General features: G+C 35.9%; 1 protein-coding gene across 2 annotated transcripts in view; it reads left to right on the top strand.

Moving 5' to 3' along the window:
• Positions 1 to 18,992, top strand: part of pik3c2a (phosphatidylinositol-4-phosphate 3-kinase, catalytic subunit type 2 alpha) — a 48,277-nt gene extending 29,285 nt beyond the window's left edge. For both annotated transcript variants that reach the window (XM_048167930.1, XM_048167929.1), the window contains exons 16-33: positions 23 to 211; positions 443 to 536; positions 1,982 to 2,076; positions 2,609 to 2,789; positions 8,965 to 9,069; positions 9,484 to 9,576; positions 9,943 to 10,072; positions 12,073 to 12,209; positions 12,324 to 12,493; positions 12,583 to 12,739; positions 12,963 to 13,072; positions 14,179 to 14,386; positions 14,514 to 14,638; positions 14,719 to 14,836; positions 15,401 to 15,482; positions 17,469 to 17,578; positions 17,658 to 17,783; positions 17,873 to 18,992. In XM_048167930.1, the coding sequence (XP_048023887.1) occupies positions 23 to 211; positions 443 to 536; positions 1,982 to 2,076; positions 2,609 to 2,789; positions 8,965 to 9,069; positions 9,484 to 9,576; positions 9,943 to 10,072; positions 12,073 to 12,209; positions 12,324 to 12,493; positions 12,583 to 12,739; positions 12,963 to 13,072; positions 14,179 to 14,386; positions 14,514 to 14,638; positions 14,719 to 14,836; positions 15,401 to 15,482; positions 17,469 to 17,578; positions 17,658 to 17,783; positions 17,873 to 18,055 (2,413 nt within the window). In that variant the 3' untranslated portion in view covers positions 18,056 to 18,992. The remainder of the gene's footprint in view (positions 1 to 22; positions 212 to 442; positions 537 to 1,981; positions 2,077 to 2,608; positions 2,790 to 8,964; positions 9,070 to 9,483; positions 9,577 to 9,942; positions 10,073 to 12,072; positions 12,210 to 12,323; positions 12,494 to 12,582; positions 12,740 to 12,962; positions 13,073 to 14,178; positions 14,387 to 14,513; positions 14,639 to 14,718; positions 14,837 to 15,400; positions 15,483 to 17,468; positions 17,579 to 17,657; positions 17,784 to 17,872) is intronic.
• The last annotated feature ends 2,098 nt before the right edge of the window (positions 18,993 to 21,090 follow it).

Raw genomic sequence — 21,090 nt, 5'->3', positions numbered from 1 at the left:
ACCCAGCATTCTTTTCCACCAGGCTGTCGCGAGCAGACAAGCAGCTGCTCTGGGACCAGAGGTACTATTGTCGGGACTATGAATACAGCCTGCCCAAAATCTTGGCCAGTGCACCCAGCTGGGACTGGGGCAGTATGGGTGAGATCCACTCGCTTCTGCACCACTGGCCCCCTCTGTCGCCTGTTTCGGCCCTGGAGCTCCTTGAATCAAAGTATGTATTTGTTCAGCTCTCGTTCCATTTTATAGTCCACGTTCCCTCTCTTTCTTTATTGCACATCTCATTTTAAGCATATGACACATTTAATGTGTCACTTTTGTCATATGATCTTTTTTTTTGGGGTTGGTTTTTGACCACTTTATTGGTCTCATGACTTGCTTTATTACTGTTCCGTTATGGAGAGGGATCTGAGCATGTGGTTAATGTTGTGCGTGTTATATTCAGGTTTGCTGACACAGAGGTGAGAAAAGTGGCTGTGAGCTGGATCGAGAGCAGCAGTGATGATGAGCTGGCTGACTATCTCCCTCAGCTGGTGCAGGTGTGCGCATACACACAAACACACTTATGCATGTATCTTTTTCTTCTATAAACAGCTTGTCATAGTGCTTTCTGCTGCTTTTTCTTGGCTATATTCTTGAAAAGATGTACACTTTACCATACTTAAAAAGAAAGTACTTAAGTAAATAATATACTTAAGTGCGAATTGAATGTAATGTTTTCGGGCACTTAATTGCATGTTATTTAAAGTTGAATGAAAATGTATTATAGTTGAAATTAAACACATTTAGTTTAACGAGAGTGCTTTGACCCACTTAAAGGATTAGTCCACTTTTAAATAAAAATGTCCTGATAATTTACTCACCCCCATGTCATCCAAGATGTTCATGTCTTTCTTTCTTCAGTCAAAAAGAAATGAAGGTTTTTGATGAAAACATTCCAGGATTTTTCTCCTTATTATATTCCTATCCGGTTGAAGGTCAAAATTAGTTTCAGTGCAGCTTCAAAGGGCTTTAAACAATACCAGACGAGGAATCTAGCGAAGTCCAGTCTTATCTAGCGAAACGATCGGTCATTTTCGAAAAAAAATACAACTGTATATGCTTTATAAACACAAATTATCGCCTTGCACGTGCTTCCGCTTTCTGTATTCTTCAAAACGCTTACGCCGTATGTCTCTACGCCTTCCCTATTCAACTTACGGAAAAAAACGAAACTGGTGCCGCGTTTGTTCTGTAAGTTGAATAGGGAAGGCGTAGGACATACGGCGTAAGCGTTTTGAAGAATGTGGAAAGCGGAAGCATGTGCAAGGCGATAATTCGTGTTTATAAAGCATATACAGTTGTATTTTTTTCAAAAATGACCGATCATTTCTCTAGATAAGACCCTTATTCATCGTCTGGTATCGTTTAAAGCTCTTTGAAGCTGCACTGAAACTGTCATTTTGACCTTTTGGAGGCCAGTGAAGTCCACTATATGGAGAAAAATCCTGGAATGTTTTTCTCAAAAACTTTAATTTCTTTTCAACTGAAGAAAGAAAGACATGAACATCTTGAATGACATGGGGGTGAGTAAATTATCAGGAAACTTTTATTCAAAAGTGGAATAATCCTTTAAGTAGAGGTTAAGTATATCTTTATTTACTTGCTTGTACTGACAAGAATCTACTTGAATGTAAAAAATACTTTAATGTTATCCCTATTGAAATGTATATGTCATGTATTTAAATATTTGTCATTATACATTTGTAATGATGAAGTTATGTTATGATTTAGTACATTTAAAATTATATCGATTAACACATCAGTTAAAATTCTTTACATATGCTTTAGTATGTTAGTCATCACGTCAAAATAAGGCAAGACAAAAGATTATTAAAACATAAAAAGTACTTTAAAAGTGCTTTGAAAATTAAGAACATTTCTTTTTCACAAGGGTAATCAGTAAGTAAAATTTAGTTTCACTGATTTCTGTTTCTGTTTGCAGGCAGTGAAGTTCGAGTGTCACCTCAACAATGCCTTGGTGATATTTCTGCTGTCTCGAGCTCTGGGAAATGTCAACATTGCCCATTATCTATACTGGTAAAGTTCTTTTTGAAAAGGATTATATACATTTAAGGGCTTTCAATTCATTAAAATATTTATTTTGTGCACAAAAGATGAACATGACGGCACATGCTAGTGGATGAGTTGAATCCACTCCACAGCAACTACATAAATTTATCCACTAACCATTCAGAAACGTCCAGTTTCATTCTAAAAGTTGTAATTTCTTCCTGAGTCTCTCCATCAGTGTCCAACTGAAGTGTGAGCTGTTAAAGCTCCGCCCTCTTCTGGAAAGGGGGCCGGGAGCAGCAGCTCATTTGCATTTAAAGGGACAAACACAAAAACTGTGTGTTTTTGCTCACACGCAAATAGGGGCAAATTTGACAATTTATAATAAATGATCTGTGGGGGATTTTGAGCTGAAACTTCACAAACACATTCTGGGGACACCAAAGACTTATATTACATCTTGTGAAAAGGGGCATAATAGGTCCCCTTTAAAAGACATTTAAGTCAAAGCTTTTTAACGTTACCCAATGAGATGGCGTTTTGGTCTGTTTGGCCTCAGGCTGCTGAGGGATGCCGTGCAGGACCCAGCGTTTGGTCAGCGTTATGACCGCATCCTGGGCGTGTTGCTGTGTCTGTGTGGGGCTGGACTGAGGGCTGAGCTTGAGAAGCAGACCAGGCTTGTGCAGCTGCTGGGTGCTCTGGCTGAAAAGGTGCGGCAGGCGAGCAGCTCCACCCGACAGGTAAGCTGTGGCTGCCTTAGGAGCCCTCCACATTGAAGAATATGTTTTGCGTTTTTAAACTGTATGAAATGCATCCAAAAAATAGTGTAACATCCTTTATATTATATTTAAAGATTTTATTTACATTTATTACACATATATTACATTCTCCGTAGATATGTCTGCACTACTGTTCAAAAGTTTGGGGTCGTTAAGATTTTATAATGTTTTTGAAAGAAGTCTCATGCTCACCAAGGCTGCATTCATTTGATTAAAAATACAGGGAAAAACAGAAATATTGTTCATTCATTCATTCATTCATTCATTCATTCATTCATTCATTCATATCTATCTATTTATCTATTTTAATATTTTTTTTAATTTAAAGAACCCCTGTGGTGAAAATCAAGTTTTTAATGTTGTTTATATGTCTATGTGGTGTTTTTAATATGCTTTTAAGACAAACCATGTGCAAATTTATAAGTCAACACCATTGCTGAGGATTTTCTCCTTTAAAGGTGTCCTAGAATTAAAAATTGAATTTACCTTGGCATAGTTGAATAACAAGAGTTCAGTACATGGAAATGACATACAGTGAGTCTCAAACACCATTGTTTCCTCCTTCTTATATAAATCTCATTTGTTTAAAAGACCTCCGAAGAACAGGCGAATCTCAACATAACACCGATTGTTACGTCGGGATCATTAATATGTACGCCCCCAATATTTGCATATGCCAGCTCATGTTCAAGGCATTACACAAGGGCAGCCAGTATTAACGTCTGGATCTGTGCACAGCTGAATCAACAGACTAGGTAAGCAAGCAAGGACAATAGCGAAAAATGGCAGATGGAGCAATAATAACTGACATGATCCATGATATCATGATATTTTTAGTGATATTTGTAAATTGTCTTTCTAAATGTTTCGTTAGCATGTTGCTAATGTACTGTTAAATGTGGTTAAAGTTACCATCGTTTCTTACTGTATTCACGGAGACAAGAGAGCCGTCGCTATTTTCATTTTTAAACACTTGCAGTCTGTATAATTCATAAACACAACTTCATTCTTTATAAATCTCTCCAACAGTGTGTAATGTTAGCTTTAGCACTATCACTAGCGCAGCCTAAATCGGCTCATATTTAATGATGCCCCAAAATAGGCAGTTAAAAAAATTAATAAAAAAAAAAATCTATGGGGTATTTTGAGCTGAAACTTCACAGACACATTCAGGGGACACCTTAGACTTATATTACATATTTTAAAAAGACGTTCTACGGCACCTTTAAAATTGCAGTGAAAAGACGGTGTCAAACCCACGGTTTGAAATCGCTGGTTTTTGACATCACAAACTACCTTTTAACCAATCACGTCAATGTGCCAGCGAGTTTTAGCATATCATTAACAGTGAACTAGCAGGGGAGTCTCGAGAGAAGCCAGATTATCCAGGTATATTTTTCTGTTGATATGAAAATTGTACAGATTTAGCAATATGGCGGGTATATGATGTATATTATGATGTTATGATGCACTATATGCCGTTCTCCACTGACGTTCTGAGTTGTTCAAAGCGTTTATAAGGATACTGATTGTTAGAAGGCAGAGAAAGAGATTGTAAAACTAATCTATATGAATTGAGCAGTTTAGTCCAATTTTTCTGAAGAGACTCGATCACTTTATTTGATTAACAGATTTAATTTAGGCTTTTTTCCACATGTAAACATTCATCATCTCACACATAGTTACATTCAAGTTATTTTAAGGCATGAAGATTTTTTTTTCACAGGAAAAAACATTTAAATACAGTACAGTCCAAAAGTTTGGAACCACTAACTAGTTTGGATTTTTAATGTTTTCAAAAGAAGTTTCATCTGCTCACCAAGGCTACATTTATTTAATTAAAAATACAGTAAAAAACAGTAATATTGTGAAATATTATTACAATTTTAAAATAACTGTTTTCTATTTGAATATATTTCACAAAGTAATTTATTCCTGTGTTAGCAAAGCTGAATTTTCAGCATCATTACTCCAGTCTTCAGTGTCACATGATCCTTCAGAAATCATTCTAATATGCTGATCTGCTGCTAAAGAAACATTTAATGTGCACAATTGTGCAAAATATTTGTGTACAATATTTTCAGGATTATTTGATGAATAGAAAGTTCAAAAGAACAGTTTTTATCTGAAATCTAATCTTTTCTAACATTATAAATGTCTTTACTGCCACTTTTGATTGATTTAATGCATCCTTGCTGAATAAAAGTATTCATTTCTTTAATTTCTTTCCAAAAAAATAAAAATAAAAATTCTTACTGACCCCAAACTTTTGAACGGTAGTGTATAATGCTACAGAAGCTTTGTATTTCAGATAAATGCTGTTCTTTTGAACTTTCTATTCATCAAGGAATCCTGAAAAAAAAAGTACACAACTGTTTTCAACATTGAAAATAATCATAAATGTTTATTGAGCAGCAGATCAGCATATTAGAATGATTTCTGAAGGATCATGTGACACTGAAGACTGGAGTAACGATGCTGAAAATTCAGCTTTGCATCACAGGAATAAATTACTTTGTCAAATATATTTAAATAGTACACAGTTATTTTAAATTGTAATAATATTTCACAATATTACTGTTTTTTACTGTATTTTTAATTAAATAAATGCAGCCTTGGTGAGCAGACGAAACTTCTTTTAAAAACATTAAAAATCTTAGTGGTTCCAAACTTTTGGACTGTACTGTATGTCATTTTGGTGATCAAAGATAAATAAAAGGGATAAAATTATTGACTACTTTAATATATTCCTGTGATGTCATATGATCCTTCAGAAATCGGTCTAATATACTGATTTGGTGCTCAAGAAACATTTCTTATTATCAATGCTGTAAATAGTTGCTTAATATTTTTGTGAAAACTATGATACATTTTTTTTCAGGATTGTTTGATGAATAGAAAGAACAAGCATTTATTTTAAATAGAAGTTGTCGTTTTTTTGTTGTTGCAAAAATGCAGAAGTCTTTACTCTCACTTTTGATCAATTGAATGCATCTTTGCTGAATAAAAGTATTCATTTCTTTCAGATTTTGAACGGTAGTGTACATCTGTGCCAGCAACAGAATCTTGTGCTCATTTATTTTAGTTACAGTATTTTCTTATAACCCATTGGAATCTATGAGTTCAAACCAAAGACTTCTGGGAAACAAGTGCAGAAGTTTCTAAACTGTTCAACAACTAGTTCCAAAATCTAATTTAATAACGCTCTTCAAAACATGATCTGAATAAACATAAAATAATGGAAAGGCTATATAACTTTACCAGGAGTCTCTTGTTTTGTTTTGTTTTGTTTTGTTTTGGGTTTGAACAAAAGCCTGTTTGACTTTTAGTCCTTGCAAAACACTTTGTGGAAAAAAAGTATTTTTCTCTTAAGAAATGAATCAGATTATTGGACCATTGAATGAATGTATTTGGATGAACCCTTGGTCCCTCCCGCTCATCCAGCCAATATTGATATCATCTTACATTGTACTGATACACTATATAGAAAAATCTATGGAAACCCAAACGCCACACCTATAAATATGTGTGTTGTTGAGCATTTCATTTAAAAAATTGGCACCATTCAGACACAAGCATCAGTGAGATTAGATACTGATTTGTCTGGCTCACATTCATGTTCAAATTCATTCCAAATGTGTTCAGGAGGGTTCAGATCTGGGTTTTGCACAGGCCCGTCAAGTTCTAATCAATGATTAAATTATTTTTTTATGGGTCTCGCTTTGTGCTCTGGAGTATTGTCATGTAGGAACGGAAAAGGGTCCTGCCCAAAGTGTTGCCACAAAGCGGGAAACGCACAATTCTCAAGAGCGTCATTGTATGCTGCAGCATTAAGATTAGTCTTCGCTGAGATTAAAAGGCCTTGCCAAACCGTTAATTAGAAGGGGGTGTCCACATACTTTTGGTCCTATAGTGCCTCATCTTATATCTCCCATGTGAACAAGTGATTTACATACAGATGGAAAGCTTGTAATAAGGCTCTTTATTACTAGACTTTTATCATAAACACATTTTATGTGATTTCTTTGTCTGTGTTTGCTAAATAGAATGCTGCAGGAATCAGTCCTAAAACCCAGAAACGAGTTAACATTTTTGTACTTACATTGTCCTTTTTTAAATCTTTTTAGATCTGTGATTAACACAAGCTCAATGTGTTTTCACATTTTATTGTACGATATTTAAAAGCATCAGTAATTCTGCACTCTTAAAATATTTTAAGCTTTTACAGTTGCTAACAACTGGCTAAATGTGACTACAGAGATTAAACATCATATTGAACAGGAAAACTCATCTACTCACTAGTTTTACAGCCTTATTGTATTTATACAGCATTCTTGCAAGCTCAAACTTTCCAACTTGTTGATTTTAAATAAAGACTGAAAGAGTTTTGGGAAACTTAAAGGGTTAATTCACCCAGCAATGAAAATTCTGGCATTAAAGCTGCAGTCCGCAACTTTTTTTGTGTTAAAATTTTACAAAAATTATATAATGAGAATATACAACATGAATCCATTTTCCAAACCGTGTTTTTGTCTTATCCTGAATCATTATGGTACACTTATAATAAGTGTTTATATTTGGACTATTTCAGACCGGACTGGTAGGACTCGCCGCAGACTATCACGGTAACTGCGTGACTCGCCATAGACATACACGGAGAAAAGTAGCTCCGGCTAGAATGTTCCTCCGCAGTTCTGTTTATTAACCGCTAGAGGGCCAAAAATCGCGGACAGCAGCTTTAATTATTCGTTCCAAACCCCTAAGACTTTTGTTCATCTTCGAAACACAAATGAAGATCTTTTTAATGAAATCTGAGCTTTCTGTCCCTCCATTGACAGTCTACGCAACTACCACTTTGACGCTTCAAAAAGTTCATTAAGAGATCGTAAAACTAATCCATATGAATTGAGCGGTTTAGTCCAAATGAGACTCAATCGTTTTATATGATGAACAGATTTAATTTAGGCTTTTATTCACATATAAACATTCATCATCTCACACATCAGTTGTGGTAAACGGAAGCTCAAGCATTTTCGATTGACGTGCGAGAACCATGTTACGCAGCATGTTTGAACTTCTGCAAGATGTTTGTTCTCGCCTGTCAAGCAGGTTCGGTTGAGCTTCTATTTATGTTACCTGATCAATATGTTTCCGTCCACCTATTTTTTTCCACTGGATGGAAATGCCAAGATGTGCATGAATTCTAAAAATGCGCATAAAAACATTTACATTTTTTATCCGATAAGAAAACATGCATAAACTTCGACGGAAATGCATTTACCGAATAAATTCCTCAAAGCACATCAAAAAAGTCATGTGACTTTGCGCGATAGGATGGTATAACTGGAGCAACCAGCAACCAATCTCGTTGCACAGCATCAAAAATGCTTTTCTGGTGATGCACGCTCTGAGGCGCAAGTAATTCATTATATACGGAAATTATTTTACTGTGACTTCTCCTACTTTTCTCAGTGATATTTAGCACTAGTTTATCAAGGAGTGATGATTTTATTCTCTTCAACTCACTGGATAGAAACTGTGCTTTATTCGCAAATGTTTTATGCAATATTCCAATTTTGCACACAAGTTAAATTCGAAACATAGCTAATGTTTATATGTGAATAAAAGCCTAAATACAATCTGTTCATCATATAAAGCGACCGAGTCTCTTCAGAAAATTTGAACTAAACCGCTCAATTCATATGGAGTAGTTTTGCAATCTCTTTATGAACTTTTTGAAGTGACAAAGTGGTAGTTATGTAGCTGTCAATGGAGGAACCAAAATCTCTCAAATTTAATTTAAATTATCTTCATTTGTGTGAAGATGAACACAAGACTAACGGGTTTGGAAGTACATGAGGGTGTGTAATTGACCAGTTTTTCCTTTTTGGGTGAACTATCCCCTTAATGGTGGTGACATTGATGTGTGGTTGTAGTCGTAGCTTTTTACTTTTGTATAGCAGTTTGTATTTAGGCTTCAAAATTCCTAAGCATTGTGTTCATTTGTGAAGATTTTGTTGAACAAAACGTTACATTTTTGTTGGTCACAGAGCTTATTTTCTATTGTATAGTCAGAAGAATCCACATCCAGTCTTACACTACTTCATTTTTCAATCTCAATGTTTGTTCTTCATAGGTGGTGCTGCTGGAGGGTCTTGAGAGGGTACAGTCTTTCTTCCAAAAGAACAGCTGTCGACTCCCTATTACTCCCAGTCTGGTGGCAAAAGAACTCAATATCAAGGTGAGCGCTTAAATCATGACAACAAAACTGATTAATAATGTTTAAATAATGTTTATCAGCTCAGGCAGTTCTATCGAGGCCTCAAAAACCACACACCCAAGGAACAGATTTCTTCAGTTCTCATGACATGCCAGGTTTTGTTCCGTTTTGCTGGGAAGCGTTCACATGTGATTCACTTCCTTATCATCCGTGCTCACTCCCCCTCTCTTCCTGTTTCAGATATAACGATTTGCACAGTCAGCAAAGCATAAACCATGTCACTGAACTCCATCTTTTCTCCTCCAGTCAGAGCTGCTCCCATTTCAAAGACCCTCTTTGTTGCCATGTTGGAGCAGTAAATCTAACTAAAACCCTGAGGCTAATGTTGTGCTTTTGTAACATGGTGCTGCTTTTGTTTCCTCCCTTTGAATCTAGGCCTGCTCCTTCTTCAATTCCAATGCTGTACCTCTGAAGATTGCACTGGTTAATGCAGACCCACTGGGAGATGAGATTAATGTCATGTTTAAGGTGTGTGTGTGTGTATGGTAATGGGGCTTTTATAGTGAGAATGCATAGCTGCTAAAGTTTGTTATAGTTTTACATCACATTGGTTTGACATTGGTAGTTACAGAGCAGTCGGTTACTTTTTATATCAATTGCAATGGTAGGATCATACGTTGAACTCAAACTATAAACATGTATGACTGATGGAAATTGGTCTTGGCATTAAAAATGGGCCGCACAACAAGAAACAGTATTGAAACCCTTGTCTCGGTCATGAATATGCCCTCTAGTGGTCGAATCAGTAGTATAACCAAAATCTACTGCACAAAGTTAGAGAAACTTGGTTTTCAGGTATGTCCAAATAGCTTATCTGTCTTAAATGTAATTTAGGTTGGAGAAGACCTGAGGCAGGACATGTTGGCGCTGCAGATGATTCGGATTATGGATCGGATCTGGCTGCAGGAGGGACTGGACCTGCGCATTGTCAACTTCAAATGCATCTCTACTGGTAAAGATAAAGGTATGTTCCATTTTACAATTAAAATCTATTTAGCTGTTTTCCAACTAGAATATAATATAATTTTCCTTTTCTGTTTTTGATGATTTACAGTTCAAAAGTTTGGGGTCGGTAATGTTTTTGAAAGAAGTCTCTTATTTTTACCAAAGCTGCATTTGTTTGATCAATAATGCAGTAATATTTTGAAAATTATTATAATTTAAAATGACTCTTGAATATATTTTAAAATGTAATTTATTCCTGTGATCAAAGCTGATTTTTCAGCACCATTACTTCATTCTTCAGTGTCACATGATCCTTCAGAAATCATTCTAACATGATGATTTGGTGCTCAAGAAACCATTTTTTATAAATGTTGAAAACTGCTTATATTCTTGTGGAAATTGTGATACATTTTTTAGGATTTTGATGGAAAGTTCAAAAGAACAACATTATTTAAATGAAAATCCTTTGTGACATTATAAATATATTTACCATCACATTTACCAAGTATTAATTTCTTTAACCCTTGTGCGGTCTTTGTTTGGGAAGTACACTTAGGGTCTTCGGGGTCTCCACAGACCCCAGGCAACAAAATGCAATTTTGTAACAAAATAGTTTTTTTTTTTTGTTGTTGTTTTTTAAACAAATGTAATTTTACTCTCTTTATTAATGTTTTTACTCCATGTTTGTGCAGTTTTTGGAGGATTTATCATATTTTTTTAATTTATATAAATAAATTAAAAAATATTTTTTTAAATAGGTTTTTATACAAAAACAGCTTTTTATGTAAAATTCACTTTATAAAAGACCCGCATTTCTAAATTTCATTCATGGGATAACCTGGATAATTTGACATGGTTTAGTGTATTATTTTTGCCCATCTTTTGGAAAATGCAGTTATAAAAGTAAAAAAATATCACTTTTACCAGTAGATGGCTGCAGAGCTCCACTATTTGCTATGTGCTATTTGACTGACTGAAAGACATCTTTTCACAAGTATTTTTCAGTTGGATTCATATCTAAATATTCTGAAATCACAATTATAACAATAAAGGCTACTTTTTGTCAAAGTTTAGTATTTTTTGCAATGAAAAAAATCAGTTTTTCAATATTGTTACATTATGATGAGACCCCGCTTAGAAATTGGACAAAATTCATCCTCAAAATCAACATTTTTGAAAAACTAATTTTTTTCAGTACAAAAAAATGCTAAACTTTGACAAAAAGTAATATTTATTGTCTTTTATTGTCATAATTGTGATTTCATAATATTTAGATATAAATCCAACTGAAAAATACTTGTGAAAAGATGTCTTTCCGTCAGTCAAATAGCACATAGCAAATAGTGGAGCTCTGCAGCCATCTACTGGTAAAAGTGATATTTTTTTTTACTTTTAAAACAGCATTTTCCAAAAGATGGGAAAAAATCTTACACTAAACCATGTCACATTATCCATGTTATCCCCATGAATGAAAGTTAGAAATGTGGGTCTTTTATAAAGTGAATTTTACATAATAAGCTGTTTTTGTATAAAAAAAAATATTTATTTATTTATATAAATTTAAAAGATATGACAAATCCTCCAAAAACTGCACAAATATGAAGTAAAAACATTAATAAACAGAGTAAAATTACATTTGTTTTTTTTAAAAACAATTATTTTGTTACAAAATTACATTTTGTTGCCTGGGGTCTGTGGAGACCCCGAAGACCTTGAGTGTGACTTTTTTTTTTACACTAACATAAAAACAAGATATCACTCCAATTTTTTGTTTTATTTGTAGATCTAGAAAGTGTGAACAACTGTACAAAGTTTCATGTCATTTGGAAAAAGAGAACTTTTTTTTTTTTTTTATTTGACCTTATAGGGGTTTTTTTTGTGGAAAATAGGCATGAAAAACCAGTTTATGTCCATTTGGTGCAATAAGTCATGAAATGACTTTTTACAGTATTTTACTCTGGCACTGTGTACATGACTTCTGCTTATATTGTAACTTCACGTTTGTTTTTGGTTGCACAGGAATGGTGGAGTTGGTACCGTCTTCTGAAACGCTGAGGAAGATTCAGGTGGAGTACGGAGTTACCGGCTCCTTCAAGGATAAACCTCTTGCCGAGTGGCTTCGCAAGTATAACCCTGCTGAGGATGAGTATGAAAAGGTACATCTAAAACATTTTTTAAACTGGATCATCATACATGTCAACTTTAGTTGAATCAATTTCATGTGTGTAGAACTATTTCTTTGTAACTTAATCCAAACCCTCTCTTATCAGGCCTCAGAGAATTTCATCTACACCTGCGCAGGATGCTGTGTGGCCACTTACATTTTAGGCATTTGTGACCGTCACAACGACAACATCATGTTGCGCTCCACCGGCCACATGTTCCACATAGACTTTGGGAAGTTCCTGGGTCACGCACAAATGATTGGGAGTTTTAAAAGGTGAATGAGGAGTTACACTATGTAAGACTGCACAGTTTGTGGTTTTCTTTGGTTTTATTAATCACGTCATAATGCTTTCTCCTCTCCAGGGACCGTGCACCGTTTGTCTTAACCTCTGATATGGCTTACGTCATCAACGGAGGCGAGAGACCCACTAGTCGCTTCCAGCTTTTTGTTGACCTTTGCTCACAAGCCTACAACTTGATACGCAAACACTCCAACCTCTTTCTCAACCTGCTGTCTCTGGTAAAATACAGCACTGCACTGCAAACAAAACAGTCATTTGTGTGTCATCCGTAGGGTCTTCTGTCAACAGGAAGGGCTAGATATGTAAATGTTTTTGACAAGATAAGATACCTCACAACAAGTCATTGCACAACCCTAATGACAGGAAGCTGTTGGCATAATTTTGTTCATCCAGGACTTTACTTGTTTATTGATCAGTTTTGTATTTGTGTGTTTGTCACAGATGACACAGTCGGGTTTACCAGAGCTGACTGGAGTCCAAGATCTCAAATACGTGTGTGATGCTCTTCAACCTCAGACTACAGATGCAGAGGCTACCATTTTCTTCACAAGGTAGATGTCTACTAAACAGCTATAAAACTAAATTATTATTATTTATAATAATAATTAATAATATTATCAACTATTTTATTCTTTTGCTCTCTAAATAACTTTCTTTTTTAATGTTAAAGTGCTCCTATCATTCTAATTTTGTTTTTGAGGTCTCCTTCAATGTTTACGTGCATCCAAGGTCAAAAAACACTTTAATTTTGTCATAACACACAATGCTTTCTCAATAAAGGATTCTCTCTCTAAACCCCGCCTTTCCGAGAGCCAGTTCTGCTCTGATTGGTCAGGTGGCCCAGTCTGTTGTGATTGGTCTACCGCTTACAGCGTGTGTCGGAAATTAAACAGCCATTACTATATCTGAATTTCAGCTCTTGAAGCTTCCTCAGCACTTCATACACAGTGATACGATGGAGTCTGTTTTACCGTGTCAATTCAAGTGCAAGTCCTCTTCCTTTGGAAGTGCGTCAAATTGGATTTGCAGCAGAAAAAAGTACCTTCTCAACATGTCAACAGCACAAACCAAACTCTTTAAGGCATCTTTAAGAACCGAACACTTTGTCAGAATTGCGAGATACAAACTCAATTCTGAGGGAAAAAAAGTCAGAATTGCGAGATATAAACTTGCAATTCTGAGAAAAAACTTTTAAGACGCAATTGCGAGTTTAAATCATGTAATTCTGACTTTATATCTCACAATTGTGAGGAAAACAAAAGTCAGAATTGCGTGATTAAAAACTCACAATTGCATCTTAGTATTTTCTTTTGTGAAATTTTGCACAAATTGCGAAAAATTGTGCAATTGCAAATATATCACAATTCTGACTTTATAACTCGCAATTGTGAGTTTAAATCTCGCAGTTCTGAGGGAAAAAAGTAATAATTGTGAGATAAAAAGATGCAATTACCTTTTTTATTTTTTTATTTCATGGCAGAAACAAACTTCCATAGGCGACAGTAACTCCAGTTATCGTGCACTTTTATTTTTGAAACTTTGCAGACCTTTTACATTCACAAACAGCTATATTATGCACTACATGAAAGGTAATAACTGATAAAGCATAATAGGGTCACTTTAAAATGTCTATTTTCTTCCACCTTTTTTCTTATAGGTTGATTGAATCCAGTCTGGGCAGTGTGGCTACAAAGTTTAATTTCTTCATTCATAATCTGGCCCAGTTGCGTTTCTCTGGTCTTCCCTCCAATGACGAGCCCATCCTCTCGTTTGCTCCCCGCACATACACTATAAAGCAGGACGGCAGGATCCGGGATGCGTCTGTATTTTCCTTTCAGAAGAGATACAATCCAGACAAGCACTATGTGAGAATGGTTTTAAAGAGGATTTTATAAAGCAGTAATCAGTTTATTAGCCTTGATTACCTTTTTAGTAATGAGAAAACCATATTTTTTTTAATCATATCAGTGAATCTTACACCTCTTCTTTCAGACGTATGTTATACGGATCCTTAGGGAAGGTCAGAGTGAGCCTCAGTTTGTCTTCCGCACCTTTGATGAGTTCCAGGAACTGCACAATAAGTTGACCATCCTTTTCCCTCTCTGGAAGCTGCCAGGGTATATGAATTTACCTCTTGTACAATGGTTTGTCAAATCCTGCGTTTCATTGTTCTTAAGAATCTTTTTCCTGTTGAAAGGTTTCCTAATAAAATGGTGCTGGGACGCACACACATCAAGGACGTGGCATCCAAGAGGAAGGTGGAATTGAGCAGCTATGTGCACAATCTGATGCGGAGTTCAACAGAGGTCACCCAGGTGGGTCAAATTTTACTTCTAATTTTACTTTTACTTCAATCTGATCGTCAATCACAACTTCAAGGTTCCTGGCTGTCCTGGATGGAGTTATGGTTGACAAACCCAGCTAAATGGAGAAGTTGTGATGAAGGTCTGGGTTGGTCGAGACCACAAGCAGCTCTGTCTTGTAAGGTTGAGTTGTAGGTGGTGGTCCTTCATCCAGCAAGAAATGTCTGTCAGGCAAGCCGAGATGTGAACATCTACCTTCGGATAGTCTGGTTGGAATGAGAGGTAGAGTTGTGTGTCATCAGCATAGCAGTGATGGGAAAAATCATGTTTCTGAATGATAGATCCTAGTGATGACATGTAGATGGAGAAGAGAAGTGGTCCAAGCACTGAGCCTTGAGGCACACCAGTAGCTAGACGTTGCGACATATAAATATTAAAAACTAGATTTTCAACATGTCTTACTAAAAAAGACCTTTAAAAAAAGACCTAAAAAAAATCTTACCGACACCAAACTTTTGAAAGGTTGTGTAAATGTGACCTGAGTTAGTTGACATTCTTGGTTTTTTTTTTTCCTAGTGTGATCTTATTTACACCTTCTTCCACCCTATTGCGAGAGATGACAAGATCGAGGGGGTTGACGGACTCTCAAAAACTCCAGGTATGTGTCACTTTGAATTTTATATATATATATATATATATATATATATATATATATATATATATATATATATATATATATATATATATATATATATATATATATATATATAGGTGATATGTATATATACACATATATATATATATATATATATATACAGTGGGTACGGAAAGTATTCAGACCCCCTTAAATTTTTCACTCTGTTATATTGCAGCCATTTGCTAAAATCATTTAAGTTCATTTTTTCCTCATTAATGTACACACAGCACCCCATATTGACAGAAAAACACAGAATTGTTGACATTTTTGCAGATTTATTAAAAAAGAAAAACTGAAATATCACATGGTCCTAAGTATTCAGACCCTTTGCTCAGTATTTAGTAGAAGCACCCTTTTGATCTAATACAGCCATGAGTCTTTTTGGGAAAGATGCAACAAGTTTTTCACACCTGGATTTGGGGATCCTCTGCCATTCCTCCTTGCAGATCCTCTCCAGTTCTGTAAGGTTGGATGGTAAACGTTGGTGGACAGCCATTTTTAGGTCTCTCCAGAGATGCTCAATTGGGTTTAAGCCAGGGCTCTGGCTGGGCCATTCAAGAACAGTCACGGAGTTGTTGTAAAGCCACTCTTTCGTTATTTTAGCTGTGTGCTTAGGGTCATTGTCTTGTTGGGAGGTAAACCTTCGGCCCAGTCTGAGGTCCTGAGCACTCTGGAGAAGATTTTCCAATCGGTATAATCAAACACAGCTGGACTCAAATGAAGGTGTAAGAACCATCTCAAGGATGATCAGAAGAAATGGACAGCACCTGAGTTAAATATATGAGTGTCACAGCAAAGGGTCTGAATACTTAGGACCATGTGATATTTCAGTTTTTCTTTTTTAATAAATCTGCAAAAATGTCAACAATTCTGTGTTTTTCTGTCAATATGGGGTGCTGTGTGTACATTAATGAGGGGGAAAAAAATTAACTTAAATGATTTTAGCAAATGGCTGCAATATAACAAAGAGTGAAAATTTTAAGGGGGTCTGAATACTTTCCGTACCCACTGTATGTATGTATGTATATATATATATATATATATATATATATATATATATATATATATATATATAATGAAGAGTTCAGATGTAAAAGCCGCGAAATGCCACCTCTGTCAGAAATGATATAGTCACCTTTATTTATATAGTGCTTTTTACAGTGCAGATTGTGTCAAAGCAGCTTTACAGTGATAACAGGTAAACAATTTTGGCAGCACAGCAGCGATGGTGTCATTGTCCAGGTTAAGTAAATTCAGAATTGATTCATTCTGTTGTAAGAATCAGTAGTTATTAATTTATCTATATCAGCACTGGAGTAAACAGTGATGTCATCATCCAGCTCTGTTCAGTTCCTGCACAAGGGTGTCAATGCAGGCAGATCAAAACATTGAATATCAAATGTCAAGTGTCCCCAACTAAACAAGCCAAAAGCGATGGCGGCAAGGAACCCAAACTCCAACAGGTGACATCAGGTGGCAAACAGGTGTTAAAATGGAGGGAAAAAAACCTTGTGAGAAACCAGGCTCAGTCGGGGGGGCAGTTCTCCTCTGGCCAACAGCGAACGGTGCATGATTATGATATTGAGCGAATACTCTATGCACATAGTATACTTTAATCAAATACTTTCGCGTCAAATCTGATAAATCCCAGCCCATTCAGAAATACCGGTTCGTTGGCAGAAAACACTAAACACCACTTCCCTTTGTCAGCAAAAACCTCTTAACTTCACGAAAGACGTGAATCGAATCATATGATTTCAAGATGAATGACGGTATGCGTATGAGCCGGCTTTCAATTGCCAGTCTGCATGTTTAGTCCATCATTACAGTGGCAATGACAGGATTTCACAAGTGTTCCTTTTGCTGCTGTACTGAATTACTGAATCTAAACATCATATATTTGGTGCAACATAAATATTTTTCATGTATTTGATGTTCTTTTTCCAGACATGCCTCCAGTCAGTCCCACCACTGGCCGTGTGGAGGGTGAGGTGAAGCTGTCAGTGTCCTACCGAAACAGTACGCTCTTCATCATGGTCATGCACATTAAAGACCTGGTAAGAAATGACAATAGCGACTATCTTCAAACCGATCCTGTGCATTCTGAAATCTCACCCGTCCTTCTCCCAAACACAGATGTCAAATGACGGAGCGGACCCAAACCCATATGTGAAAACATACCTTCTCCCAGACCCCCACAAAACCTCCAAACGCAAAACAAAGATCGCGAGGAAGACTAGGAACCCGACGTTTAATGAAATGGTAACCTAAGCCTACCCATCTAACCATGCATGATTCACTCAGCTTTATTCTGAAGCTAATAAACGACTTCCTTCTGCCTTTATTTGTAGTTGGTGTACAGCGGCTACAGTAAGGAAACCCTGAAGCAAAGGGAACTTCAACTGAGCGTGCTCAGTGCCGAGTCTCTGCGAGAGAACTGCTATTTGGGTGGCATAACCCTCAGCCTTAAGGACTTTGACCTGAGCAGAGAGACCGTCAAGTGGTACAAGCTCACCATGGTGCCCTACTTCTAGATCCAACGATCCCTCCCCACCAGTCTTCCACAAAAGGTGACGTGACTGCAGCAAGTGCCCTTACAGGACAACTCACATTCCCCCAGCATCCCTCTCTCTCGCTCGCTTTCTCTCTCTGACACTAATCAAGGATGAGTCCTTGTTAAAAGAATCAATCCACATAACTGTGTGTGTAAAATCGACATACGTGTTCTGTACATTTGGAACTTAAGAGGACCAAACGGCTCACTTAAAGAAGAGTTTATATTATTATTATTATTATTATTATTATATAAAATATATAGAGAGATTGACACTTGTATTTTTAAAACTGCTTATTTTTACACTTTCCTTTTCTACATATTCAAATACGAAACATTAAAAGTCTGTAAGGTTTTGAGCTATCAAAACAAGCGCAGCAGAGTTCACTGTCCTTTTTGATAATGTGCCAAATGAACTGAACAAACTCGAGACCACTTCCCCTTAGGGAACAATAACAGGGTGCCTTCACATACTCTCCTTTCACTTTCGCTCAGTATGTTTGTGGTTAAAAAAAAAAGCCCCGTTTTGTAAGATAATGTAGAATGTTCTTCCCACAGACAGAGTAATCAAAGTCGCTCAAGCTGTGTTTCAGTGGCACCAATGAATTTGCATAATGAACCCTCTTTGAAAAGGGAACGGCACCTGTGGCTAAAAGCTACTGCCAGAGCTCAGCTGAATTGTAATCTATGAGTTTACCAGGAGGCATTTTTAAAATGATGTACATTGATGTACAAGATTGTCATCACTCACTCCGCAAAAAGTGACTTGATTCGCTGTTTTATGACTGTTAAAAATGCATTTTGAATGGATATTAACATGGCCAGTTATTTATTGGTTATCTTTAACCTGACCGAATCAATGTTTGCTGTAATTCTATCTCTCTCTCTTAAGGAAAAATTAAATGTTTTTGAACACCTCTCTGTATGATTTATTTGTTCTGATGGATTCAAATGTACTTAACCAGTAGGGGGCAGTCAAGAAACACAAAACCGATATTGAATATTATATAATTTGGTAATAACATATAATATTATATAATCTCTTATGAGTGTCATAAAGAAATTTCCTGTTATCACCATTTTACAGTTGTATCCAGTTTTCCTCTTGCAAGTTCATATTTTCATATGTAGTTGAAACAATTTGCATTGTTATATATTATATATTATGTGGAAGTCAAAAGAATATATTATAAAGAAACCGATTTGGTGACCACTGACTTCCATTGTATGGTTTTGTAATTTTTCTTAGTTTTTATTATTTATATTAAGCGTTTTAGTTTTAGTACTTCAGCTTACATTGATTTTAATTTTATTTTCCAAAATTATTTTTTTAAATTTTTGTTTTAGTATACAAAAATATTTCTATTTTGCTTTACATTTGTTCTTGCATCTAATTATTTCATTTTTTATTTCAGCTTTATTTCAAGTAACAATTAAAATGATTTTTAATAATTTTAATTGTATTTAAAATTAAAGGGTTAGTTCACCCAAAAAATGAAAATAATGTCATTAATTACTCACCCTCATGCCGTTCCACACCCGTAAGACCTTCGTTCATCTTCGGAACACAAATTAAGATATTTTAGTTGAAATCCGATGGCTCCGTGAGGCCTCCATAGCCAGCAATGACATTTCCTCTCTCAAGATCCATTAATGTACTAAAAACATATTTAAATCAGTTCATGTGAGTACAGTGGTTCAATATTAATATTATAAAGCGATGAGAAAATTTTTGGCGTGCCAAAAAAACAAAATAATGACCGATTTCAAAACACTGCTTCATGAAGCTTCGGAGCGTTATGAATCTTTTGTGTCAAATCATGATTTGGATCGTGTCAAACCGCCAAACTGCTGAAATCACATGACTTTGGCGCTCCGAACCGCTGATTCGACACAAAAGATTCATAACGCTCCGAAGCTTCATGAAGCAGTGTTTTGAAATCGGCCATCACTAAATAAGTTATTTTGTTTTTTTGGTGTACCAAAAATATTCTCGTCTCTTTATAATATTAATATTGAACCACTGTACTCACATGAACTGATTTAAATATGTTTTTAGTACATTAATGGATCTTGAGTGAGGAAATGTCATTGCTGGCTATGAAGGCCTCACTGAGCCATCAGATTTCAACAAAAATATCTTAATTTGTGTTCCGAAGATGAACGAAGGTCTTACGGGTGTGGAACGACATGAGGGTGAGTAATAAATTACATTATTTTCATTTTTGGGTGAACTAACCCTTTAACAACATGGGTGATTTGTGGCTCAAGCTGCCATTGAAAATCCCATCTTAAAGGGACAGTTCACCCAAAAAAATGAAAGTTCTGTCATTTGTTCTAAACCTGTATGACTTTTTCATCTGTGGAACAGAAAAGAAGATAATTTCAGAGGTCACCAAATAATCTTCAAATAATCTTTTGTCTTCCAAAGAAGACAGTCATACATGGGTTTAAAACAAATCTAAGGGGGGAGTAAATGATGATATGTTGACCTGTCCCTTTAATTCTTTGACCCTCACACACTAATGATTTCTGCTGAGGTGTAGGTGTGATCTTTAGGGTCTCTTATGGTATAGCCCAGGTACACTTTATCATTGGCCATAAAATCTAACGGTCTAAAATGCCTCAGATCTGCCAGCAAATGTACCGCCTCATTAAATGGGCTGTTGCTGTGAGAAAGCATCTGGAGAGAAACAGAAAAGCAGTCATGCCAGTGAACACATTTGCTTTGTCTCCAGGGTGAGGGCTTAATGATGAAGAAGTATGCATGAACTGACACTGGGTTTTTTATCCTGGACAGTTCACACAGGGCTGTGGTAGCTGTACATTTTGTATTTGGAAAAAATACTGATGTACATGATTTTTGGACAGTTTGTGGGGTGCTAATCCTCTATTAGTATTGGTAGTTTAGAATTGGATTGGGCATTTGAGGCAGTAATGCTGAGGTAAATCAATGAAAACACTAAATTAAATGACAAGCTTTATTTTATTTAGTGTATTGGGTTGCACTTTCTT

Source organism: Megalobrama amblycephala, linkage group LG19 (assembly GCF_018812025.1).
Source record: "Megalobrama amblycephala isolate DHTTF-2021 linkage group LG19, ASM1881202v1, whole genome shotgun sequence".
Classification (NCBI taxonomy): Eukaryota; Metazoa; Chordata; class Actinopteri; order Cypriniformes; family Xenocyprididae; genus Megalobrama; species Megalobrama amblycephala.
Note: the sequence above shows the minus strand (reverse complement) of the source record. Positions and strands in the feature narration are given on the sequence as shown.